This window comes from Adiantum capillus-veneris, chromosome 21 (assembly GCF_014529385.1).
Source record: "Adiantum capillus-veneris isolate H3 chromosome 21, ASM1452938v2, whole genome shotgun sequence".
Lineage (NCBI taxonomy): Eukaryota > Viridiplantae > Streptophyta > Polypodiopsida > Polypodiales > Pteridaceae > Adiantum > Adiantum capillus-veneris.
In genome coordinates this window covers 69,247,516-69,275,217 of record NC_140951.1, presented here as the reverse complement: position 1 = coordinate 69,275,217, position 27,702 = coordinate 69,247,516, and the positions used below count along the sequence as shown (strand labels likewise).

Here is a 27,702-nt window from a genome sequence, read left to right as displayed (position 1 = left end):
ATTTGCATCAAGTCGAAGCATGTCGTACAATGACACTTGCTGAAAGGTGTTTTTCAAGATAGACTCTGCTGTAGGCTTCTCTCCTTTGATCAGATCTTGCTCTGGTATCTTTAGCTTCTGCAAGTCTTCTACTGCTTCCATGAAAGCACCATCAATATCTGATAGAAGAGAGGTAGGTTGGCTCTTGGCAGTACCTGCTGATTTGTCAGCTACTAAGGGAGTTTGACTCATTTGTGTGACTGGGGATGAAAAAATTGGACCGCCAGGGAGGCTGAGACCAAGAGCAACTCTTTGTGCCCGTGTGAGCACACCGGCTGGCTCTTCCACTTGCTTCAACCCATCTCGAGAGGCAACTACAAGAGTGGAAGGTGGGGCCTGTGGAATGGTGCTTAGTGTGATGAGGTTAAGCTTTGGGAATGTAAACTCCTGCTAGTTCTGGCTTGTGCTTGCAGATGTGGATGCTCGTTGTTTTGCGCAGTCCTTACTATAGTGATCCTTAGCTTCAGGACTGTGTCGGCAAGGAGGGGACCCTTCTGGCAACGGACATTTTCTCTGATAATGTCCATACTCTCCGCACCTGTAGCACAAAATTGGCCTATTAGAGGGGCGAGGTGGTCTCGGCCCTTGTTGCATGGGGTTGGATGCCGAAGTGTTGAAGCTTTGGGGAACTGAAGGAGTACTAGCATGATAAAAGGTTGGGGATGCAAAGTTGTTGTGCATGGCTTGCATAGGAGGTGTTGTCAGCAGAGGTGGCATCGGGTTTTGATGGCCATAGGGTGAAACGATGTTGGATGCAGGTGCTATCCCTTGTTGGAGAGAAGGACCTAGACTTTGTTGTATTTGCCGCAATCCCTTGATATAGTAGCAATCCTTGTCTTCATGCCCCGACCTTTCGCAGACCTGTGGAGGATGTCCTGGAGAGCGACACGAGCTGCACCATACCATAGCCTTAGTCTCTTGCTGAGACCGGAGCTCTTCTAGCTCTCTCTTGATTTGATCCAAAGCCTCAAGATGTGGTGGTTTCTCCTGGCGAAGAGAGATTCAAGTTCTCTACGTAAAGAAGTCAATGGATCGGCAGGATTTTCCGAAGACACGGAGGAGGTCTCTATGTGAGGGGAGTTGTTGAACAGCTTCCTTGCCCCCTCTATCCTAGTAGCACTTGCAATGAACTCCTCCAGAATGGCATCGGGTCGGAGTCTCTCGGAGTTTTTGCTGACAAGTTCCTTCTCCACCTACTTCTTAACCATAAATTCATCATGTTGCTAGGGAAGCTTGGCAACCAGAGACTTGGTTTTAGTCATAAGCTTTGCAAAAGTCTTTCTGGCTGGAGCAGCATGTTGGCCAACTCATCCAAAACCTTCTCTTGGTAGTCACCTTGCCTGAATGTTGCACAGAACTGTTGTCTTAAGGCTGCCCAAGTTGCAAAATGGTTCTCTGCAAACTGGCTGTACCATTTGTCTGCTAAGCCATCCACGGTAGATGGAAAGAGTACCAAATAAGCATCTTCTCTGTTAAGACCACGACCCCTACAGAGAGATACAAACCTCCTTGCATGGTCGTCAGCATCTTCTGAAGAGAGTCCTTTGAAGGTAGGGAACTTGATGTTCACCTTGGCCAAAACACTTGCCAAGGCCTCCATGGCCCTTTGCTCTGGAGCCCGTTGCTCAATAGCCTGTTGTAGCAGAATAGGAGAAAGCTTTACTGGAGAAGGTGATTTGGAAGATGTGGAACCGGATGGAGGAATGGGTGATGTGGTATGTGGAGGTATGGGTGATGAGATTGATGGACTTCTACTAGGTACCAAAGGTCGTCTGCTCTTGTAGTACTTCAGAGCACTCAGTGTAGCAGGGCTACAGTGTCCTTCATGGTACAGTGTCTTTCACAGGACAGGTCTAGGCTGGTTCACACTGGACAGACTCTGGATGGACCCTCTGGGTTGGGGAGTGACACGTGGCAGGGTACCGACGGTGGTCTAGTGGACCTCGTGGCTAGGTCACCACATGGCTGACATTTATGAGCCGTTGGTGGCTCTTTATGGTGGTACATATGAGTAGTAGCGGTTGGTTATTCGATTATCTTCTTCACCTCTAATCTTGTACGTAGTGGTCTAGAGTGAGTGGGTCTTTACACAGAGCACGTCTTCACCATCCCTGCACATCTAAGCCTCGACACCTTCGTTGTACCTGTGAGTCCTGGGCTGGAGCTGAGTGTGTTGCCACGCCAGAGTCTGTATCAGTCTTTGAGGTAGTCGAGTCATATGTTTTGGTCTGCTGTTGTGTCTTTGTGAGCTCTGTTGATGTCTATGGTTTCCTTTTCTGTTCAGTTTGTTTGAGTGAGATTGTCACGCACATTGCACTGAGGACCAACCACTGTAGAGAGCACGACACATTATCCGCGCTACAGGTGCTCTCATTTTGGCGATCACGGTGGGACCTCAAAGGAAGTCTCACTCTTGTGGAGATACAAATCATGAAGCTAATCGGTTGTTACCTAGCTCTGCACACTTGCTTGCACTGTGTAGATAGTCTGCTGGTCTGGCCCTCTCTCGCCCTGGTCCAACCAATCCTAGTCCTTGTCCCTGGTCCTGATCTAGTCCTCACCCTGGTCCAGTCCTCCTCGTCCTGCCAGCTAGTTGGTCTAGTCACTGGTCCTGCACCAGGTGCTCTAGTCACTATCCTCACTTGTCCTCTTCTTGACCTGTGTTGTTCAGTCCACAGTTAGAGTCCTCTTGCCCAAAGCTTGGTTGGGTCGGTGGTCGCTGCATGACCCATACAAGGCGGTCAGTCGAGCGTCAAAGCGCACTCCCGAGTCCTCTGAAGTACTACAACAAAAGACGACCCTTGGAACCTGTTAGAAGTCCATCAACCTCATCACCCATACCTCCACATACGGCATCACCCATTCCTCCCACCGGTTCCACATCTTTCAGATCACCTTCTCCAGTGAAGCTCTCTCCTATTTTGCTACAGCAGGCTACTGAGCAACAGGCTCAGCAAGGGGCCATGGAGCCATTGGCTAGCGTTTTGGCTAAGGTAAACATCAAGTTCCCTACATTCAAAGGTCTCTCTTCAGAAGATGCTAACGACCATGCAAGGAGGTTTGTATCTCTTTGTAGGGGTCGTGGTCTTAACAGGGAAGATGCTTATTGGGTACTCTTTCCATCCACTTTGGATGGCTTAGCAGACAAATGGTACAGCCAGTTTGCAAAGAACCATTTTGCAACTTGGGCAGCCTTAAGACAGCAGTTCTATGCAGCTTTCAGGCTAGGTGACTACCAGGAGAAGGTGTTGGATGATTTGGCCAACATGGTGCTCCAGCCAGAGGAGACTTTTGCAGAACTTATGACGAAAACCAAGTCTCTGGTTGCCAAGCTTCCCCAGCAACCAGGTGAATTTATGGTTAAGAAGTGGGTAGAGAAAGCGCTTCCCAAAAGTTCTGAGCAAAAACTACGAGAGAGTCTCCGACCCGACGCCACTCTCGAAGAGTTCATCGCAGCTGCTATGAGGATAGAGGGGGATAGGAAGCTGTTCACCAACCCCCCTCACATAGAGACCCCCTCTGTGTTTTTGGAAAGTCCTTCTGATCCTTTAACTTCTTTACAGGGAACTGGAAGCCCTAAAGTTACAACGAGCTCTTCAAGAGGAGAGGTCCTTCTCTCTTAGACAAGAGAAGCCTCCACATCACGAGGCATTGCAACAGATTAAGCGCGCGCTAGAAGAGCTCAAGTGTCAGCAAGAGACGAAAGCTACGGTTTGGTGTAGCTCATGCCGCTCTCCAGGGCACCCTCCACAGGAATGCCCCCTTCGGGTTTACTGCCACTTCTGTGAAAAATTTGGACATGAGGACAAGGATTGTTACTACCTCAAGGGATTGAGACAAATACAACAAAGTCTTGGTCCTTCTCTTCAGCAAGGGCCATCACCTGCATCCAACATGGTTTCTCCTTGTGGCCATCCACACCATATGCCACCTTTGCTGACAGTCCCTCCTATGCAAGGTATGCCAAGTACTTTTCCGTCTCAGAGCTTTTATCATACCCTTGCTCCCTCATCACCTCAAAGCTTCTATGCCTCCACCTCAAACTCAATGCACCAGGAGCAAGGACCACCTCGCCCTTCGACTCGCCCTTTGAATCTGCCCATTTTGTCCTACAGATGCGGGGAATATGGGTATTACCAAAGCAAATGCCCCTTGCCAGAAGGGTCCCCTCCTTGCCGTCATTGCCCTGAAACGAAGGATCACTACAGTAAGGATTGCCCTAAACTTCGTGCATCCACGGCTTCGAACTCAAGTCAAAGCCAGAATGAGTTTGCCTTTCTCAAGCTCAACTTGATAGCAGTGAGCACTGTTTCTCAGCCGCCCCCTTCTACCCACGTTGTTACCCCTCAAAATAAGCCACCGTAGTTGGCAGAGGAGCCATCGGGCGTCCTCACCCGGGCCCAGAGAGCCACTCTCGGTCTTAGCATTCCATCAAGTTCAACTCCCCCACACATTCTCACACCAGTGGATACCCTACCTGCGGCTGTTAACAAGCCATCCCCTAGTGCCATGAAAGAATCCAAATCTTTGCTCTCAGATATTGATGAAGCTGTCTTGGAAGCAGTTTCCGATCTACAGAAGATCAAGATACCAGAGGAACAACAATGGGTAGAAAAAGCGAAGCGTACAGCAGACAGTCTTGAAGAACACTTTCCAACAAGTGTCCCTCTATGACATGTTGCGGCTAGATGCGAGTTTCAGAAGTGACACCCTTGCAGTTATTCAGTCACTTCACCCTGGAGCAGCTCCTAGTGGCGGGCACTTCCCAGTGCGACGGTCAGAGTCCTATATGATATCCAATCCTGCTGCTCCACTCACGGATTATAGAGGCCCTCGCTTGACAATGTCCGTTTTGGGTCTGCATTTCTCAGGAGTGATAGTGGATGTGGATCTGGCATCAACCTGATGCCCGAGTTCACTATGTTAGCTCTAGGTCTACAGCCTACTTGCCCTGCTCCCTTCACAGTTACATTGGCTGATCAACGAACAGTATACCTAGTGGGCATTGTGGACATTGTGCCTCTGCAGGTACAAAACTTTACTTTTAACTTGGATTTTGTGGTGGGTCGTCTTCCCCAGGTGGAGGGCGGATTTCCCTTGCTTATTGGAAGACCATGGCTGCGACACACTAAAGCACTCCACGATTGGGGAAACGATGCAATGTGGATACATACTTCTGGCTCCCCGATGCAACCGATTCTCTTAGAAGGAGATATGGATCCAGTGGTGCAGCAAGTTTCTTTGTCAATGGAAACCAACCCTGAACAAGAACAACCTACTACACCTGATGGGTTTGATGAAGATCTGCTGGAGTGGTTGGAGGCTACCAAATGTATGCCTTGTTATGGAGTCTCTATTCACTCTTTGCATAGAGGTACACCTTCTTCCAATGTTTCCACAGTAACTAAACCCAATGAACCACCTGAGCCAGCTCAAAGGTTGACTGTCATAGAAGTTACCCCGGATGCGCCCTTGGTGGAAGTCTTTGAATTTGGTGAGCCTATGGAGGATCATAGAAGTGGGCAGAAATCTCCTCCGAGAACAAAGCTCCCTTCACAGAGCTCGTCCTGCCTAATGAATTCCATTTGTCATGATAGTTGTCTTGCTCATGGTAGCTGCGCTCTGTAGGATCTCCTCTTTCAACCAGTGGTACATGGACTTCATCTACTGCCCTAGTCCCCCTCACACCTCCTCGCCCTTGCCCTCCCCCTACCTCCTTTGCCCTCGCCCCCTCCCTAGGCCTCGCCCTCTCCCTACCTACCTTGCCCTCGCCCTCCCCATACCTCGCCCCTCGCCCTCGCCCTCGCCCTCGCCCTTGCCCTCACCTACCCCTAGCCATCTCCCTACCTTCCTCGCCCTCCCCCTCGCCCTCCCACCCACCCACCTACTCCCTCGCCCTCCCCCTCCCACCTACCTACCCCCTCCCCCTAGCCCCCCTACCTACCCCTCGCCCTCCCCCTCCCACCTACCTACCCCCTCGCCCTAGCCCTCCTACGTACCCCCTCGCCCTCGCCCTCCCCCTCCCACCTACCTACCCCTCGCCCTCTCCCTATCTCCCTCGCCCTCGCCCTCCCCCTATCTACCCGTCGCCCTCCCCCCTACCTACCTACCTACCTACCTCGGATTTCAAGCATTCACCCTACTACCCAACCCACCCCTCGGCTTTCAAGCATTCAGCTGCGTTCCTTGTGGCTTTCAAGCATCCCGTTGTTGCTAATGCTTTTTGTTCTGCCATTAAGATAGAGCTTAACCTCACCTGCGTTATTACTCGAGCTTCTAATCATCAGTCTTTTCAACAATTTCATCTGCAAGTGAGGACCATGTCATTTTCTTCTCACTATGGTTATGGAGGATAAAGATGCGCTGGATCGAAACCGAGCATATCTCTTTGCTGAGGAGCCAAGCTGTCTGTTTTTCCGAGTGGGATTCTTGGACTATGCAATCATATTGGGTTCTTGCCTATTAAAAGGCTTAAGGCGTTGCAAGCAGGGCAGTGTTTTACTCCACTTTTGAGGCATGTAAGGTCACTGTTGGGCCTAGCACTTGCTTCAAGAAATGTACGGATGCAGTACCTAGTGGTTTTCTTTCACAATTTTTTTCAGTATTCCTCTCACCGAGACGGTGAGCGGTCTTGTGGCGGGCAACCTGTGGCATGGCTACAGTGTCCTTCATGGTACAGTGTCTTTCACAGGACAGGTCTTGGCTGGTTCCCATTGGAGGGACACTGGACGGACCCTCTGGGCTGGGGAGTGACACGTGGCAAGGTACCGACGGTGGTCTAGTGGACCTCGTGGCCAGGTCACCACATGGCTGACATTTATGAGCCGTTGGTGGCTCCTTATGGTGGTACATATGAGTAGTAGCGGTTGGTTATTCGATTATCTTCTTCACCTCTGATCTTGTACGCAGTGGTCTAGAGTGAGTGGGTCTTTACACAGAGCACGTCTTCACCATCCCTTCACATCTGAGCCTCGACACCCCCATTGTACCTGTGAGTCTTGGGTTGGAGCTGAGTGTGCTACCACGACAGAGTATGTATCAGTCTTTGAGAGAGTCGAGTCATATGTTTTGGTCTGCTGTTGTGTCTTTGTGAGCTCTGTTGATGTCTATGGTTTCCTTTTCTGTTCAGTTTGTTTGAGTGAGATTGTCACGCACATTGCACTGAGGACCACCCACTATAGAGAACACGACACATTATCCGCGCTACACTCAGTAGTGCGCTTTGAGGCTCGACTGACCACCTTGTATGTGTCATGCAGCGACCACCAATCCAACGAAGCTTTGGGCAAGAAAACCTTGAACTGGCTAAAGACTGGTCTAGACTCTACTAGACCAGGCAAGTGACTAGACCCAGGCTGGACCAGGGACGAGGAGGACTAGACCAGGGTCGAGGAGGACTAGACTAGGGACGAGGGCTGGTTGGACCAGGGCGAGAGAGGACTAGACCAGTTGGACCAGGGCGAGAGGAGAACAGTGCAAGGCAAGGTAGGCGAAGCTAGATAGAGCCAACTAGCTTCAAGATTTGTACCTGACAGAGAGTGAGACTTCAGTTGAGATCCCATCGTGGTTGCCAAAAATGAGAGCACGTGTAGCGTAGATACTGTGTCGTGCTCTCTACAATGGGTGCTCCTCAGTGCAATGTGCGTGAAAATCTCACTCCAAACAGACTAAAAATAGGAAACAATAGACACAACCGAGCTCACAGAGACACAACAGCAACAGTAGACCACCCCCTCACACCCCCTCGCCCCTAGTCCCCATGCCCACTCACCCTTGCCCCTACCCAATACCACCCCTCACCTCTCGCCCCTACCTTCTCTCTCCCTCGCCCCTACCCAATCCCACCCCCTCTCGCCCCTACCCTCTCTTACCCTCGCCCCTACCCTTTTTCCCCTCGCCCCTACCCTTTCCCCCCTCGCCCCTACCTACCTAGGCCTCGCCCTATCCACCCCCTACCTAAACCCTACCTACCCCTCGCCCTCAGTGTTGAGAAGTAAGTGTTAAGTGTTGCAAGGTTATCTGCAAGCATGGACCATGTCATTTCCCTCTCACTATGGTTATTTTCCTCTCACTATGGTTATTAATAATAAAAGATGCGCTGGATCCAAACCGAGCATATCTCTTGGTAGTGGAGCCTCATTCTGTTGTGCCAATTGGGATTCATGGACTATGCAATCATACTCGGTTCCTGCCTATTCAAAGGCTTAAGGCGTTTGCAAGCAGTGCAATGTTTTTACGCCACTTTTGAGGTAGGTAAGGTCATGGGCCTAGCACCTGCTTCAGGAAAGATGTACGGATGCAGTACCTAGTGGTTTTCTTTCACAGTTTTTTTGGTATTCCTCTCACCGAGACGGTGAGAGGTCTTGTGGCGGACAACCTATATAGCAGGGCTACAGTGTCCTTCATAGGAGAGACAGTTGGACAGTTGTTACAGTTGGTCTGGTTCACACTGGACAGACCCTCTGGGCTTGGGAGTGACACGTGGCAGGGTACTGACGGTGGTCTAGTGGACATCGTGGCCAGGTCATCACCACCCCTCAGTTTGGAGATAGATTTAGCTGACTGGACATTTATGAGCCGTTGGTGGCTCTTTATGATGGTACATGTGAGTAGTAGCGGTTGGGTCAGGATCATCATCTGCTTTTACATCTGGTCTAGCATCATCGTCGGGAGCAGAGAGTCTATACACAGAGCACTTATTCACCATCCCTGACATCTGAGCCTCGACACCCCATTGTACCTGAGAGTCCTGGGCTCGAGCTGAGTGTGCTGCGACGCCAGAGTCTGTATCGGTTCTTTGAGATAGTCGAGTCATTTGTTGTGGTCTACTGTTGTTGTTGTGTCTCTGTGAGCGCCGTTGTTGTTTATTGTTTCCTGTTTTCAGTCTGTTTGAGTGAGATTGTCATGCACATTGCGCTGAGGAGCACCCACTGTCGAGAGCACGACACACTATCTGAGCTACAAAGTCTTTTAATTTGGCGTCCATAGGTCATGCCACGTCTTCAGTTTGTGACATGATGAGCGTTAGGTGAAAGTGTTCGGGTCGTTGATTTGCAATTGATAAAGAAATACCGAAAGGGATGCCAGTCTTTGGGGCTTGGGAGTGCTCTAGCTACTACCAAGTCGTGAATTGTTTTGAAGTGATGAAGTCTAGTTACAGGTTTATTTGTGAAGCTATTTTGTCTCTTACAGTACATGGAAAGTTGGACGGTCTATTTATCGAGTGAAAGCTTAAGTTTACCGCCCTCCATAGGGCTACAGACCGGTTTCATGGTTCCGTCGTCGGGACAATATCATTTTTTCCTCAAGAAGTGAGCTTTGCTCTGGTTTGGGCTAAGACACAAAGTACAGGTACTTGGAATTCCACTATGGCTGATAGGAGGGATGACACGAGAGAAGAGGGTTCTTCTTCACAAGAGTCAGGACAGACATGCTATTCCTATGGTATATGAGGTTGGCAAAAGTTCACAACCACCACTAACTGTACCTTTTATCGATGTGAATGTGCCACAACCTCAATGGATAATGACTGGGCAACTAGATGAGGACGTGTTTAGGGCATATATGGTAGTTGCTATGAAATTGTTTACCCGGTTGATGCAGAATCCTAGGTTCATGGAGTTTTTGCAAGCTCCACCAGTGTCCCACTAGGCAAGGCAACATTCTCATCCGGTAGATCCTATTGAGGCTCAAGTGCAGGTCCCTAATATGTCCTAGCTGGGAGAGAGAGAGAGAGAGAGAGAGAGAGAGAGAGAGAGAGAGAGAGAGAGAGAGAGAGAGAGAGAGAGAGAGAGAGAGAGAAGAGCATTCTCATGTTGTGGAGTCACAGGAGGCTCCAAGGCAAACCCTTTCGATCCATGAACAAGTGGCTAGGACGTCAATTCTCGGGCTATACTAGTTCAGCCAGCCACCTTTGAGCATCCAAATGCTGGTCTAAATGGACAGGGAACTACCTTCCAAGCTATGCATCATGTATTTGCACCACCTATGATACATCTTGGGTTGAGGTGGATCTGTGTTTCAAAGCATGGTTGATTATGCGCATGGAAATTAGCAATATATGCCAGCAGCAGTGTTTGGGGGTATGTAAAGCATGATGCCAAACTCCATGTATGGTATTATCGGCTTACAGCCAAGGTTTCAGAGTACTCAAGGCGAGTTTTGGGTGCCACATGGCATTTTTGGTATGGCAGATCTTTCCAATCAGCAAGCAAATATGGCACCAAGAAGCCAAAATGCTAATTGCCAAGGAGCACAGATAATCCCAACCACTATACCCATGTTGTAGACACTTCCCTACGGTAATTTGACAGTGCTAGATAAGCTGAAACCATAGAAAGAAGGTGGTGCAGTTGACAATTTGATACTGCATATGCTTCGAAGGTTCAGAAAGGTGCCACTTTCGTCAAAAGAGATGCACGTTCATGGTGGACGACTTTATTGATGCAAGGGCACGCACTCACCACATGGGTTTACTTCAAACAGATGTTTGCATCCACGTGACTGTCAAATGAGTTTGAAGTTGATGTTAGGGCAGATTGGCACCAACTCAATGCGGCTAGCTGCAAAAACTTACAAGAGTACAATCTGAACTTTTGTGAAGCGCTGCTTTGAGTAACTTCCTACAGATTTTTGCCATTGGCAGAGCAGAGAGTATTGTTGTGGGCTGCCTAAAGGGCTCAGGAATTATTGTACAAAGAACAGAGTGGCCACCCTTACTCAGCTGCTGGAGGTTGCCAGCACTAGCCATGCCTTGTTGAAAGGAGAAGATAATGGATTCCAAGGCAACGTGAAAGGGGTTCAATCAAAGAAAAATTAAGCAAAGAAGCCCTTTACAAAAGCGACTCCTCAAGCTTCCAAAAGGGTCAGGAAAGCTAGAGAAATCTAAAGACTCAGCCAAGACTTCTCGAGGATAGGCTAAGAAACAGAAGAAGCCTTTCGTGCGTAAATCTTTTGAGGAAAAGAAGGCTTTAATGGTTGAGGGTAAATGTTTCATTTGCAAACAGCCTAGTCACTTTGTTGCCGATTGTCCAAAGAAGAAAAGGCCAATTGACTCATATGATAGAGAGAATAGGAAAGGAAAGTAGCCCAAACCCACATCCGGTTTAGTGCCAGATATGATGGGGGATAGGCCGAACTCTGATGCCAGTGAGCTATGCAGAGCGTGGGGTAAAGTTAAGGATGAAACAACACTTGTTGTCTTTGATCGGGTGCAAAGGTAAACTTTATCTCGCTAGAGTTGGCTATCAAGTTGGGCATTAAAGTTGAAGAGATGGGTTTGGCATGTCCTGGCCATTCACAGTCTGTAATTCCCTCATTCATCTACACATCCAGTCTTATGTAAATACATAAGAGTTTTATATCATGCCTTTAGAAGGATGTGATGTTTTGATGGGAATTCCATGGATGTTCCGAGTACATGGCGTGCTAGATGCGTTCAACAAAAAGGTCACCTTGCAGCATATGGACAGGACTCATATCTTGAATGTAAAGCTGAAAGAAGAGTCTATCCCTATTGTATAGTTCTACTATCACTTCTATAATTAAAAATCATCTTTCTGCATACTTGATTTTTGCACGTGGATATCAATCAAATTTATCTTTGTTAAATAAAGAAAGGTCAACTTTTTTGTGAGAGTTTAGTGATTGTTTCTCTGATTCATTTTAGCGTCTCAGTTGCTGTCGGCGAGGCCAGAGGATCGTGCGATAGATTTGATGCCAGGTTGTAGCCCACCAAATAGACCTCTCTACAGGGTAATTGCGGCCCAACAGAAAGAGATTATGAGCCAAGTGGAGGAGCTGTTAGAACAAGGGTTGATTCAACCTAGTTCTTCATCCTTTTGCTCTCTAGTGCTCTTAGTGTAGAAGAAAGATGGCTCCTGGTGCATGTGTATTGATTATCGTGCGTTGAATAAGAATATCACAAAGGACAGGTTTCTTTCAAGGATTGGTGATATTCTTGACTGCCTAGAGGGTGCAGCAATTTTCAACAGGATAGATCTTAACAAGGGATATCGTCAAATTCATATCAAGCCAGAGGATGTGCACAAGATTGCGTTTATGACGACATTGGGTCAATATGAGTTTCTAATGATGCTATTTGGTCTTCCAAATGCCTCTGCTACGTTCAATAGGATGATAGATAGAATTTTTTGTCCACATCAAAAGCTTGTTGGCACATTCTTTGATGACATGATAGTCTATTCGAAGAATGAAGAGGAGCATAGGCATCATTTGACCATTGTGTTCGAACAGTTACACAGTCAGGTTGCTCATCAATGCCACGAAAAGTGAATTCTTCTTGGAAGAGATACACTTTCTAGGGCACATAGTGTCAAAGGATGGAGTCCGAATGGATCCTTCCAAGGTTGAAGCAATCAAGACATGGTCAAATTTGGAGATTGTGCATGATGTCCGTAGCTTCTTGGGATTATGTTCCTATTATAGAAGGTTCATCCGAAATTTTGTCAAGATTGCTTCATCTCTATATGCTTTACAAAAGAAAGAGGTCACTTTCAAATGGATGCAAAAAGAGATTTCAGCTTTTAATCTCTTGAAGGAAAAGATGACTTCGGATCCAGTAATCGTTTTGCCAAATCTCTGGAAGTCATTTGTGGTCCAGTGTGATACCTGTGGCAATAGTATTGGCACAGTACTATGGCTAGGTAGTAGCCTATGATAGTAGATTCCTGCAAGGGCCAGAAAAGACTATGCAAGTCTATGAGAAAGAACTACTGGTTGTGATCCATGCGCTTTCAAGTTAGAAACACTACCTGCTAGGTGTTGATTTTGTTGTCCAAACAGATCATCAGACCTTGCGATACTTCTTGACATAGTCAAAGTTCTATGAAAAGCGTATGCGATGGGCCAACATTTTGACTACGTTCCACTTTCAGATTGTGCATGTGGAAGGCAAAAAGAATGTTGTGGCTGATGCATTGTCAAGGAAGCCACAAATTCTAGCTCTGTCAATTCCTTATCATCATGAACTTGAGGATATGAAGGAGCAATATGCTATTGATGAAGATTTTGATCTTTGAGTTGTTAGATGGACAATGCCATGAGCATTATCGCATTACGGATGGTTTTGATGATAATGGAAGACTTATATGTCACTAGGCCACTACGATATAAGGTTATGGTAGAAAGTCATGTCCCATCGTATGCAGGGCTTCATGGTATAGATGCGATAGTGAAAGCGATCGAGACATTCTTTTGTTGGCCTACTTTGAGCAGAGATGTAGACGCCTTTGTGTGAGCATGTGTAATTTGCTAAAAGGTCAAGTTTGACAAGCAAAAGGCACTAGGGTTGTTACAACCATTGTCTATTCCAAATAAGTCGTTGGAAAGTATTGCTATGGATTTTATCTTTGAACTTCCGAGAACGCAGACAGGGAATTATGGTATATGAATCATTATTTGCAGGGTTAGCAACAAACCCATTTTATTCCTGTCAGGAAGAAGATAAAATTTGATCAAATGGCACGATTGTTCATGTATAATGTATTTACTATGGTATGCCAGAGTCAATTGTCAATGATCATGATCCTCGCATGAGGAGTCTGTTTTGGAGAGTCTTGTTTGAAAACATGGGCATTACACTGAAGTTTTCATCCCCATTTTATACACAAACTGATGGACAGTCAGAGGAGGCCAATTCTATTGTCCTAAGCCTGCTTAAATGCTATGTATAAGGCAATAAGGGCAAGTGACAATAGTATTTACCTTTGCTTGAGTACGCATGCAATAATATAGTGCATTCGTCAACAAGCAAGGCACCCTTTGAAATTGTTGAGGGCCTCCCATTTTGCACACAAAAGATATGATTTTTGAAGCAGATCGATATATAGAAAATGTACAAGAAAATTCAGCTTGGCTTGGGGAAGACTCGGGCAAAGCAAAAAAAGATTGTTGATTGTCATTGACGTGAACTCTTGTTTTCACTTGGTAATTGGGTTCTTTTGCTTTGAAAAGGCAAAATTAAAGAAGATGAAGGGCAAGGAAAGGTTATTCCCCAAGCTCAGTAAGCGCTACTATGGGCCTTTTCAAGTAATTGACAAGATCGCTAATGTTGCATACAGGCTAAAGTCGCCAGAAAATTGGACGATTTATAATGCGTTTCATGTTAGTCTTCTAAGACCTTATGTGGGAGATGTGCCAGAAGATATGCCAGCTGAAGATCTTGAGGAACTTGACGAGATCTTGGTTCCTGAGCAGATTTTGGCACATAAAGAAAGAAAAGAGTTGCAAGACATTATTTGGTGAAGTTCAAGAACTATCCACCTATGGATGCAAAGTGGATGGAAGAGAGTGAACTGGTAGAGTCACCAAATGTATTGCAGCTTTACCTTCTTTGGTTTACAACCCACGTATTACCCAACTCAGATCACTTCAGTAGAGCAAAGGTCAAAGGTCTTGACACATGCACAAGCGGGGTGATGTTGGAGCTAGCACTTCTCATGTACATTCGGAATTTGGGCCATAGAAGTGTACATTGCTTAACAAATGTTAGGAGCACAATGCTCGCTACTATGATAGAGATAAAGACAAAAGTATGAACGTCGAAGGTTTCATTAAGTCATTTGGACATATTTTTGACAGTTTTTCTTGCGGATACATGCGATGATAAAAGGGTGCTAATTAGACTAAATCATCTTTGGTGGGATGTATAGGATGCATGCAATCGAGGACGTTTGCGATTTCAAGAGGGGCGTATGTCACCAGACTTTGACAAACACTAACTTTATCTGTTGGTTTCCTTCCCTTGATTTTTATTTAATTTTTGGGACCCTCTTTTTGAAATCACAATTGCTCGGACATTGCATGGCCAGTGTGAAATGGCCATTGACTGAACCCGCAAGAGTCAGGGCCATGCAACCACGAGATGGTTGGGCCGATCGGCACCGGAATCGGACTAGTACAGAAGGGGCTAAGCTCAATTAAAGTCATTTTGGCCCCTCAATAGGACTTTATAAGTTGGTGGGTACTAGGAATTAAACCAAATGGGGCAAACTGGACACATGGCAGTAGGACAGTAAGCTGTAGGCCAATTGAGCTTCTAATCATAAGAGGGGGCGCCCAATATTCCTTGTATTCAGGATTTCATAGTGGGAGCCAGACGAGAGGGCGTAGCAGTGGATCATGCTCTTTTGACATTGTCCGTTTCATTTTAGTATAGTACAGCCTTGGACATCAGGAGGCAGGGCACATACCCGTTATACATTTACACCAGAGACTGACTCGGTCTATACAAAGGAGATCTATAGCCGTCTATGCACATCTGGTCCTGGCCTTTCAGTGGAGGACTGCACCGCTTTACTAATTGAGACACTGCATGGTGCAGCATTAGAGGCATACTCACACCCACACACTCAGCCGCTGGTCGGAGGTGACATTTAGGAGTCACCACTTACAAACAATTTCGGATTGCTTCCTGGCGCCTTGTGCGACGGAAGAAACGAGCTTACTTGGCCCAGATGGAGCGAGACTTGTATCAGCTGTTCTTGAGTAGAGATTCAGGAGAGGCATGGCAATTCTTTCATGAGCACTCCCCTTCCCCAGTGATTACCTCTCTTGATGTGTGGGGCCAGTATGCGACGTCGTTATATACGGTTCCTGGACCGGACCCCCTTCCAGATCAGCACCTTCTTTACCACTGAGATGGTAAAGAGAGCCATTGACAGGATGAGGACCAGCAAGGCATATGATCATGATGGTCTAGTAGCAAAGCACTTTATACATGCTAAAGATTTTCTTGTAGAGGTTCTTGCAGTGTTGTTCAATCGTGCCATGTGGAGGGGTTACGTGAGACTTGGAGGTTGTCTACTATTGTGTCTATCTTCAAGGCAGGTGATCCTACAGAGCCTAGTAATTACCGCACTATTATGGTTGGGCACACATTGGCACGGTTGTATGCATCCATTCTTGAACAGCAATCGAGTAATTTGGTAGAGGGTGAGGGTGTACGGGCATAGGGCTAGGCCGGTTTCAAGAGGGGTTTCTCCACTCTTGGTCATATTCTGACACTCAGAGCCATCATTGAGGAGGGCAGGTCACATGGGAGACGGATTTATTTTAGCTTTATGGAATTCCGCAAAGCATTCAACATGGTACTGAGAGCTCGATTGATGCGCAGACTACAGGAGTTGTGGGTGCCCATTGTGTTGATTTGGGGGATTATGGCTCTATACAGAGGGCCCTCTAGTAAGGCTACAGACTAGAGGGCCCTTATTGGGGGATTTGAGGGATTATGGCCCTCTAGTAAGGCTACAGACTGGTTTTAACGACAGCTGAGTACCAATTAAGTTCTACCACTATACAAGTGCATTTTGGTACATAGGGACATTAGGATGAAAATGGAGTTGCTTTAGATTTGCAAACACAGGAGTTTAGGGGAGGTACTGTCGCTTTGAGGGATTTGATGTTGAGACTCAAACAAAACATAGAATATTCTACACATAGGAACAGACCTTCATGCATCTTTATTCAGAGCAAAGAATCATTTAGATGGATCATTTGTTTCCTTGTGTTATCTATTTGCTTAGTATCAAAAGTATTGCTCAGGACTCCTGCGCCACAGATTTCTGAAGCTTTATGTGCAGGTACATGTGTTCAACATTCTTGATTACAGCGGAGAACCTTGTGAAACGGACGAAATGTCTCCTCAGTGGTTTTCGCATGGAGAAATTCCATTTGGTGAGTGATTTTGCAACAATTAGTGACATCTAAGCATTGTTCTTGGCAGTCCGTTATCTATGCTTTTTGGCACATTAGGTTTGAGGCAATATAATCCATGCATAGCTGTTCATGTCATAAAGAAAACACATGTGGACATAAGGGATCCATCATCTCCGTTTGTTCTCGAAGATGCAGTACTATGTGATCACTGCCTACATATCAGAGTATGTCTTGATATGATGGCCAAATATTATGGATATTGTGACCCATGCAATGAGGACTCTGGGTCTGATCAAAGCATCATCACATTACACTAGAAATCATTGGATAGTTGCAGGGAGGTTTGTCTTTGCAGACTGTGCCATTTGGAGGGAGTTATAGAGGGACATTATGGTTGCAGACACCCACCTACTATGAGATTGAGCGATTGGGCCTTTTTGCGTGAGTAGATATATAGGTACTTCTTGAGAGGAGAAACATGGCTAGATCAAAAGACTCATAACAAGGTTATGTGTTGTAGATGGGCTATGACTACTGCCCTTGTGTGGACTCTTACCTGAAGTAATTGTTGCAACATTGAAAAGAAACGCTCAAAGAACTTGTTGTGCTTGCCAAGAGCTTGCTGCTGCTGCTTCTCTTCTGCCCCAGTGGCCACTGCACCCGTAGCAGTGCTCCGGCAGAATGGCATACACCTGTTGAAATTCAGGCCCTAGTGTGGATTCTAAATTCCACACAGGTGCTGATTGCAGTTAGAGCCTGTACAGTGCAGGGAGAGTGCTTCTTTGAGGTGCAGGAGGGTCAGCTTTGCTAGCGTTTGGTGTGAGTCTGCTCTGAATACAGAGTGCACTTTACCGAGGATTAGAGTTGTGGCAGCAGCAGCAGGGCCATGGTTCCTGGATTCTTGATCCCGAAGAGGCAATTAGATGAAGCTGGAGGTTGTGGGCCTTCTGGGCTTGGCCTCTAGCTCAGCTACAGTGAGACCTTGAAGAGTGGCTTGGCGGTATCCTATTGCCTCTCCCAACCACCCATGGGTTCCTCACATCGTCATGGCTTGCCACGAGGCATCCCAGATTCCCAAGAGCAGCTCGGCATTGCCGATGACAAGGGCTCACTGATGAATCCCTCTCAAATTTCTCGACTCGCCTCTGTGCTGGCCACCAGTCTCGCAGGAGTACTACTTTTCAGTGGCTAGTCGCACTGAGAGGACAACGGTGGGGGTGTGGGTATCATACAGTGGACATCCCTCGATGCACCCTAGATGTGGGCACCCCCAAGGAAACCCAGAGAGATCACCCATGGGCACAACAGATATGGCTCTAGATCCTTTGTGTGATTGCCTCCATTCTCCCAGATATGATGTACATGTGGGGTGCTGCAGCATGGCCAGCTAGCTCAAGGCCAGCACTAGGCTATGAGATAGAGTTTTCAGAATGTGCATGTTGCGCGGAAAGTGTGTCATGCTCTCTACAGTGAGTGCTCCTCAGTGATGTGCGTAACATCTCACTCAAAACAGAATGAAAACACATGAAACAATAGATAACAACAAATCAACACAGAGACACGGCAATCGACCAGCAGACCCGAACATATGGACTCGACTATCTCAAAGGAACCAGTACAGACTCTGGTGTGGCAGCACACTCAGCTCCAGCCCAGAACTCTCGGGTACAAAGGGGGTGTCGAGGCTCAGATGTGCAGGGATGGTGCAGACGTGCTGTGCATATAGACTTGCTACTCTTGACGACGACGTTGGACCATATATGAAGAAGATACTCCTGATGACCCAACAACTACTACTCATATGTACAACCATAAAGAGCCACCAACGGCTCATAAATGTCGGCCATCTAAGTCTGTCTTCAATGGTCACCTGGCTACGATGTCCACTAGGCCACCGTCCGTATCCCTGCCACGTGTCACTGTCCAGCCCAGAGAGTCCATCCAGTGTGCACCAGAGAAACAAATGAAACTGCTAAAAGATCGTAAGACTGCAAAATAAACCACTACTTCACTGCACTGCCATGGTGAAAAAACTGCCATGCAGTCACCCAAGAGAAAGATTAGTCGCCACACCAACCAAAGCTTCAGTCTCTGGAGGTGGAGCCATCAAATCAATGGTGGAACCCTGCTGTATGTGGGCTCTCCTGTCCGTAACTGGGCTGCCTAGGAAGGGGCCAGCCACTTGTTGCTGGGCAGAGGGTAGCACCTGTCTTGTAGTGTACTGAGGACGTCGAGTAACACAGCCATGGCAGTGTGCACTGTCACCAGCGTGTGACTACTATCTATCGTTTTTGTTGATTTCTTTCTTATTATTTATTTACTTTCACTTTTTGGAAACACCCCTCGGAAAATCTAACTGCCCTGCATTGCATAGCTAATGTGCAACTGTCCAGAGGGAGTCCACGCCTAAGGGCAAGAGAGCACTAAGGTTGGACAAGGACTACGGTTAGCCAAAGTGGGGTCATTGACTAGCCAAAGTGGAATCCTTTGCTACAGGAGCTACATTTCAGCTTTTGATGTGGCTGCAGTGTACAAAGAGGGTTAGATGACCTAGAAAGATACAATGGCAGCATCTCCTAAAATTTAGGGAACTGCTATTTTGGGACCTGAAAATGTGTTTGCGTCATTACCTCCGGAATGACAAGGGGAACATTTTAGTACTCTGCCGTGAAGTCAACTAGGCAACCGGTTGGGAGATTTTTAGGCGGCAACCCCGAAACGAGAAATAGGCTGTTAATGTGCCAAGTGGCACATTTCTGAGCACTTTCCTCATGCATGAAGAAGTGGCACTGAATCTGAAGGGAGGAGAGGCTCATTTGCAGTTTTTGTCACAGGTTAAGAGCTATGGAGTGCTTCCTTTCCCTCTTATGTACAGTGCGGTGCCAGGAGTGATGCCCCGCACGCTACGCACTGCTCTCTCTCTCTCTCTCTCCTATGGAAATATGTTATGCCCCTCTAGTGGGCTTTTCAATTGACCAATGTACAGTTGTGTGGGTTCATGCACGATTGCCGAGGCAAGAGCCTCTTGCACAGGTACTGGATTAGCTAGTGGCTAATCCCCCGCAGGTACAGGTGAATTCGGAGAGGTTTCACGCCAGAAATCTCGTCCGATTCAAAGGACAAGTAGCCCTACAGGTGCGGGAGCTCGAGGACTTGCTACGGATGCGACCGGCACGCGAAACGGAGAAACAGTAAATTACAGCCTGCTGTGTATTTTTGCAGGTTTAGGGTTTTGGCCCTAAACGGACCCTAATACCCCCAGGAGGGTCGGGGACGCGAGGGGACCGCTATACAGGTGATCGGGCGCATTTTCGGGGCTGAAAACAGAGAATTTAGCGTGTTGCAGATTCTCGCCAGGTTAAAGTCATTCAATGCGTGGGAATACTGACTGTGGAGGGTCCTAGTACAGGAAATCGGGCCGGAACAGTTGAAATTCAGCCAAGTTTGTGCGGGACAGCTTGTAGGGAACCACAACGTTTATTCCCTCTTTTAAACAATAAAGAAATACCGAAAGGGGCGCCTAAGTTAGGGGCCAATCTGGTGTCGGTCTCCTCATACAGGTGCATTCTAGCAGCCTGTATCCCTTTCCCCTTTGTTGTGTCTTGAAAGTACAGGTAAAGTGGGTGACAAATTAAATGGGTGAAAGCAAATAAGGTTTAAGTCTAAGGTCTACCGCCCTTTTTGAAAGTACAGGCCGGTTTCATGGTTCCATCGCCGGGATTAAATCAGTTTTTCCCATAGAAGTGAGCATTGGTCTGGTTGGGCTTGAAGACACAGGGGATCATAGACCAGACACAAGAAATTGCAATCATGGCTGACAGACCAGATGATGTGACTGAAGAGGTTTCCTCTTCACAGGGTCAAGAGACACATGAAGTGGGTGAGTCTTCAAGACCACCACAGACGGATGATGATATATTCAGGACCCAGTTGGCTACTGTTGTGGCTATGTTCACACAAGTAATGCAGAACCCGAGGTTTTTAGCCTTTCTACAACCTTCTCTTCCGTCTCAGCAAGTTGGGTCACTGGATCATATTCAAAAGCCTATTAAGGCTCGAGCGGTGATTCATACTGCAAAGTCAATGGAAACACCTGTTCACTTGACGGAGAACATGCAGTCTCCACAACCTGTGCCTAAGGTGCAAGAACATGTGGCTGAGATGCCAGTCTTTCAAGCTGTACCAGTTCAGCCAGCCACTTTTCAGCAGCCTATAGCTGGTTCTAATGGGTAGGGAAGCAACCTACAGGCTATGCAACAAGTCTTCCCACCACCTTCAGTACACCCTGGCTATTTTGGAGGTGGATCGGTATTCCAGAGCATGGCTGGTCATGCACATAGTAATCAGCTTTACACGCCAGGAACAGTGTTCGGGGGTGCTCAAACGATGATGCCTAACCCCATGTATGGTGTCACGGCATGCTACCAGAGTTTCAAAGCACTCAAGGCCAATTTGGGATGCCACAGGCAAATTTTGGTATGGCTGGAATTACAAATCAGCAGCCAAATATGGCATTTCCAGGTCAACTTAATTGCGGTCATGGAACACAAATGAACCCTAACACTGTTCCCATGTTTCAGTCACTTCCATATAACAACTTAACGCCGCTGGAGAGGCCAACTCCGTACAAAGAAGGTGGCAAAGGTGTGACATTCATGACCTTTACAGGGTTTGATGACAGGAAGAAGGCTCTCTCATTCCTCCAGCAGTTTGACAAGGCCTATGCAGGGGGAAACTTTACAGAGGCTTCAAAGGTCCGCAAGGCAGCCACTTTCTTGACAGGGAATGCGGAACAATGGTGGACAACTTTATTGCTGCAAGGGCAAGCTCCGTCCACATGGATTTACTTCAAGCAGATTTTTGCAGCAGCATGGTTATCTAATGACTTTGAAGCAGATGTCATGACAGAATGGCACTAGCTTAATGCTGCCACTTGCAAGAATCTCGATGACTACAATCGGAAGTTTTGGAAAGCTCTACTTCCAGTAACTTCCTATAGGTTTGTGCCATTGACAGAACAGATTGAAAAATATTGTTGTGGCCTACCCAAAGGATTGAGAAAGTACTGCACGAAGACCAAAGTCACTACTTTGACGCAGCTCATCGAGGTAGCAAACACTGGCAATGGTTTGCTCAAGGGAGAATACTGGCGTCAAGGAAGGATCAGCCAAGAAAAATTCAGCGAAGAAGCACGTTCCCAATGAGGTTCCTAAAGGGACTCAGGAGCCAGCCAATGCAGGGAAAAGCAAAGCTAAGGCTGAATCAGAAAAGGGACAAGCAAAGAAATGGAAAAGACGTTTTCCTCGCAAGTCAAAAGAGCAAAAGGTCCTGAGGTCAGAGAAAAAATGCTTTATTTGTCAACAGCCTGGCCACATTGCTTACAATTGTCCTACAAAGAAAAGGCCAGTTGATTCTGAAGACAAGGAGGACAGGAAAGGAAAGAAGCCCATGGCTGGTCTAGTGCCAGATATGGTGGACGACAAGCCAAATTCAGATGCAAGTGAGCTTTGTAGAGCATGGGGAAAGGTCAGGGATCAAACAATGCTTATCTTCTTTGATCCGGGTGCCAAAGCCAACTTCATTTTCCCAGAATTGGCTTCAAAGTTGGGAATCAGACCTCAAGAGATGGGGTATACAGCAGAGGCAGGTTTAGCATGTCCTGGCCATACAGAGGCTGTGACGCCCATCATTGGAAAGTTGCACCTACATATCCAGTCCTATGTAGATGCTGAAGAATTTTACATCATGCCACCGGACGGATGTGATGTGTTGCTAGGTATTCCTTGGTTGTTTCGTGTATAGGGAATCATGGATGCCTACAACAAAAAGATCACTGTACAGAGCAGGGGAAAGACTCGCATTCTGGATATAAAGCTTAAAGGGGAGTCTATTCCCACTGTAGCAGCTTCTGCTATTACTTCTGTAATGAAAAAGCATCTTTTTGCGTACCTGGGTTTTGCACGTGAAGTGTCAGATTGTGATGAATCAAATTTATCTGTGCTAGATAAAGAAAGGTCAATGTTTTTACAACAGTATAGTGACTGTTTTTCCGATTCATTACCGTCTCAATTACCGCCAGAGAGACCCGAGGACCATGCGATAGATTTGGTGCCAGGCAGTAGCCCACCAAATAAGCCTCCGTACAGGGTTAGTGCGGCTCAGCAGAAAGAGATAATGGGCCAAGTACAGGAGCTGTTAGAAAAGGGGCTGATTCAGCCCAATTCATCCCCATTCTGTTCTCCAGTGTTGTTGGTGCAGAAAAAGGATGGCTCATGGCGTATGTGCATCGACTACCGTGCACTGAACAAGAATACCATCAAGAATGGGTTCCCTATACCTAGAATTGATGATATTCTGGACAAATTAGAAGGAGCAACTATGTTTAGCAGGATAGATCTAAAGAGTGGGTACCATCAGATCCACATTAGATCAGAGGATGTGCAAAAGACTGCTTTTAGAACGACGTTTGGCCTTTACGAATTTTTAGTGATGCCCTTGGGTCTCACAAATGCTCCTGCTACGTTCAATAGGATGATGGACAGAATTTTCCATCCACACCAACAGTTTGTTGGTACATTCTTTGATGACATGATAGTCTACTCAAAGAATGAAGAGGAGCATAGGCATCACTTGGCCATTGTGTTCAAAGAGCTACGCAGTCATAGGTTGCTCATCAATGCAAAGAAAAGTGAATTTTTTCTAGAAGAGATTCACTTTCTGGGACACATTGTCTCAAAGGATGGTGTCAGAATGGATCCTGCAAAAGTTGAAGCGATCAAGTCATGGCCAGATTTGAAGACGGTGCACGATGTCCGAAGCTTCTTGGGACTATGCTCCTATTACAGAAGGTTTATCCGAAATTTCGCTGAGATTGCTTCATCTTTACATGCTCTTAAAAAGAAGGCAGTCACCTTTAGATGGACAGAGAAAGAGATTTCAGCTTTTAATCTCTTAAAGGAAAAGATGACTTCAGATCCAGCCATTGTGTTGCCAGATCTTAGGAAGTCATTTGTGGTCCAGTGCGACGCCTGCGGTAGTAGCATTGGTGCAGTGCTAATGCAAGATGGCAGGGTAGTAGCCTATGAGAGTAGAATCTTGCAAGGGCCAGAAAAGACTATGCAAGTCTATGAAAAAGAACTGTAGGCCGTGATTCATGCGCTCTTAAGTTGGAAACACTACCTGCTAGGTGCAGACTTTGTTGTCCAAACGGACCATTAGACCTTGCGATACTTCTTGACACAGGCAAAGTTATCTGAGAAGCATATGCGATGGGCAAATATCTTGTCCATGTTCCACTTTCAGATTGTGCATGTGGAAGGCAAGAAGAACGTTGTGGCTGATGCCTTGTCAAGGAAGCCACAAATTTCAGCTGTGTCAATTCCTTATCATCATGAACTTGATGATATGAGGGAACAGTATGCAAATGATGAAGATTTTGCAAGGGTCTTCAAGCAGCTAATGGATGGACAACGTCATGAACACTATCTTCTCAAAGATGGGTTCATGATGATGCATGGCAGATTGTGTGTCACAAAGCCATTGCGACGCAAAGTTATGGAAGAGAGTCATGTCCCACCGTATGCAGGGCATCGTGGAATCGATGCTACAGTTAAAGCGGTTGAGACATTCTTCTACTGGCCTACATTGAGAAGAGATGTGGATGCCTTTGTGCGAGAATGCCTAATTTGCTAGAAGGTCAAGTTTGACAGGCAAAAGGCACCAGGGTTATTGCAACCACTACCTATTCCAGATAAACCATGGGAAAGTATTGCTATGGATTTTATCTTTGATCTTCCGAGAACGTAGACAGGAAACGATGGTATTTGGACCATCATTTGCAAATTCAGCAAGCAGGCTCATTTTATTCCTGTCAGGAAGAAGATAAAGCTAGATCAGATGGCACGCTTGTTAATGAGCAATATTTCCAAGTATCATGGCATGCCACAGTCGATTGTTAGTGACCGTGATCCACGCATGACAAGTTTGTTTTGGAGAGGCTTGTTTGAGAATATGGGCACAACGCTCAAATTCTCTTCGTCGTTTGATCCTCAAACAGATGGGCAATCAGAAGAGCAAATTCTATTGTCCTAGATCTGCTGAAGTGCTATGTGTCACAGCATAAAGGAAAGTGGGAGCAATATTTGCCATTGGTGGAGTATGCATACAATAATACAGTGCATTCATCAACTGGCAAGGCACCTTTTGAGATAGTTGAAGATGGTAAGAAAGTTCCTCCCATACTGCATACAAAGGACAAGATATTTGAAGCAGATAAGTATGTTCAGGACATGGATGAAATGTACAAGAAGGTCAAAGTGGCCTTAGAAAAGACTCAGGCAAAGCAAAAGAAAGCAACTGATCGTCACCGTCGTGAAGTGGTATTTTCACTTGGTGATTGGGTGCTTCTACGCTTTGAAAAGGCAAGGTTAAAGAAGATGAAGGGCAAGGAAAGACTGTTTCCAAAGCTCAGCATGCGTTACTATGGGCCTTTTCAAGTGTGCGACATAATCAGTGATGTTGCATATAGGCTGAAATTGCTTGACAGTTGGAAGATTCACAATGCATTTCATGTGAGTCTTCTCAGACCCTATGTGGGTAATGTGCCAGAGGATATGCCAGCTGAAGATCAGCCGGAAGTCGAGGAACTTGACGAGGTCTTGGTCCCGGAACAGATTTTGGCACATAAAGAAAGAAAAGTGAAAGGCAAGGTTGCTAGGCGTTACTTGGTAAAGTTCAGAAACTATCCACCAATGGATGCTAAGTGGATGGAAGAAGGTGAACTTGCAGAGTCACCAACTGTGTTATCACTTTACCTTGAAGCCTTCGATTTGCAACCTACCTTGACCCCTTGAGTTTCAAAGCTACATGGATTGTCAGTGTGACAAAGGCTTCTGAAAGAAATGATGTACATGGTATTTAAAGTGAGCTCAAATGAAATACCTTTTACATGAATCTTAGAGCTGTACAGATTGTCAGTTTGGCAATTGCTCTTATGGAATGTCCAAAACTTTGGTTAGTGCTATAGAAGTGAGTATTTCTTGTCAATTTGTCAAGGATACAGTAATTGCTTCTATTAAAGGGTACATGTGTAACTGCATTCTTAAACTGTCGGTTTGGGTATGCTCGAAAGTGTTACTGGGCCCAACGTGGACTATAAGACAGTGGCAAAATGTGTGGCTACCATTTTGTCATTGGAAAGTTAGTGACTCAAAGCAATGGCAGAGTGCGAAGCTACCACTATGTCATTGGGACAGGGTTCACACGCAGGCAATATATGTGTCGACGAGGTGTTAAATACACCACGGTTGACAATGAGCATGTATGTGTCGCACATGTGTCGACAGGTGTTGAATACATCAGTGTTGACTGTGAGCATGTACGACATAGATGCAAACGAGGACGTTTGAGATTTCAAGAGGGGGGTATGTCACTAGCGTGTGACTACTATCTGTCGTTTTTGTTGATTTCTTTCTTATTATTTATTTACTTTCACTTTTTGGAAACACCCCTCGGGAAATCTAACTGCCCTGCATTGCATAGCTAGTGTGGAACTGTTCAAAGGGAGTCCAGGCCTGAGGGCAAGAGAGCACTAAGGTTGGACAAGGACTACGGTTAGCCAAAGTGGGGTCATTGACTAGCCAAAGTGGAATCCTTTGCTACAGGAGCTACATTTCAGTTTTTGATGTGGCTGCAGTGTACAAAGAGGGTCAGATGACCTAGAAAGATACAATGGCAGCATCTCCTAAAATTTAGGGAACTGCTATTTTGGGACCTGAAAATGTGTTTGCGTCATTACCTCCGGAATGACAAGGGGAACATTTTAGTACTCTGCCATGAAGTCAACTGGGCAACCGGTTGGGAGATTTTTAGGCGGCAACCCCGAAACGGGAAATAGGTTGTAAATGTGCCAAGTGGCACATTTCTGTGCACTTTCCTCATGCATGAAGAAGTGGCGCTGAATTTGAAGGGAGGAGAGGCTCATTTGCAGTTTTTGTCACAGGTTAAGAGCTATGGAGTGCTTCCTTTCCCTCTTATGTACAGTGCGGTGCCAGGAGTGATGCCCTGCACGCTACGCACTGCTCTCTCTCTCTCTCCTATGGCAGTATGTTATGCCCCCCTAGTGGGCTTTTCAATTGACCAATGTACAGTTGTGTGGGTTCATGCGCGATTGTCGAGGCAAGAGCCTCTTGCACAGGTACTGGATTAGCTAGCGGCTAATCCCCCGCAGGTACAGGTGAATTCGGAGAGGTTTCACGCTAGAAATCTCGTCCGATTCAAAGGGCAAGTAGCCTTACAGGTGCGGGAGCTCGAGGACTTGCTACGGATGCGACCGGCATGCGAAACGGAGCCCGAAACAGTAAATTACAGCCTGCTGTGTATTTTTGCAGGTTTAGGGTTTTGGCCCTAAACGGACCCTAATACCCCCAGGAGGGTCAGGGACGCGAGGGGACCGCTGTACAGGTGATCTGGCGCATTTTCGTTGCTGAAAACAGAGAATTTAGCGTGCTGTAGATTCTCGCCAGGTTTTGCAAAGTACCCGTATGCGTCGGGAAAGTCATTCAATGCGTGGGAATATTGACTGTGAAGGGTCCTAGTACAGGAAATCGGGCCGGAACAGTTGAAATTCAGCCAAGTTTGTGCGGGACAAATTGTAGGGAACCACAACGTTTATTCCCTCTTTTAAACAATAAAGAAATACCGAAAGGGGCGCCTAAGTTAGGGGCCAATCTGGTGTCGGTCTTCTCATACATGTGCATTCTAGCAGCCTGTATCCCTTTCCCCTTTGTTGTGTCTTGAAAGTACAGGTAAAGTGGGCGACAAATTAAATGGGTGAAAGCAAATAAGGTTTAAGTCTAAGGTCTACCGTCCTTTTTGAAAGTACAGGCCTGTTTCAGCACCAGCAATACCGTTGCAGCAAGGAACGTTCTGCATCTGAGGCAATGGTGACGACTAAAACCCCTGAGGATACTGTTGATTGTAGTACTG

General features: G+C 46.6%; 1 protein-coding gene across 2 annotated transcripts in view; it reads left to right on the top strand.

Annotated features, from left to right (window-relative positions):
• The window catches only part of LOC147431118 (uncharacterized), a 193,141-nt gene that overhangs the window by 145,932 nt on the left and 19,507 nt on the right, over nucleotides 1-27,702 (top strand). For both annotated transcript variants that reach the window (XM_086494541.1, XM_086494540.1), the window contains one exon: nucleotides 16,641-16,734. In XM_086494541.1, coding sequence (XP_086350667.1) covers nucleotides 16,641-16,734 — 94 coding nt within the window. The remainder of the gene's footprint in view (nucleotides 1-16,640; nucleotides 16,735-27,702) is intronic.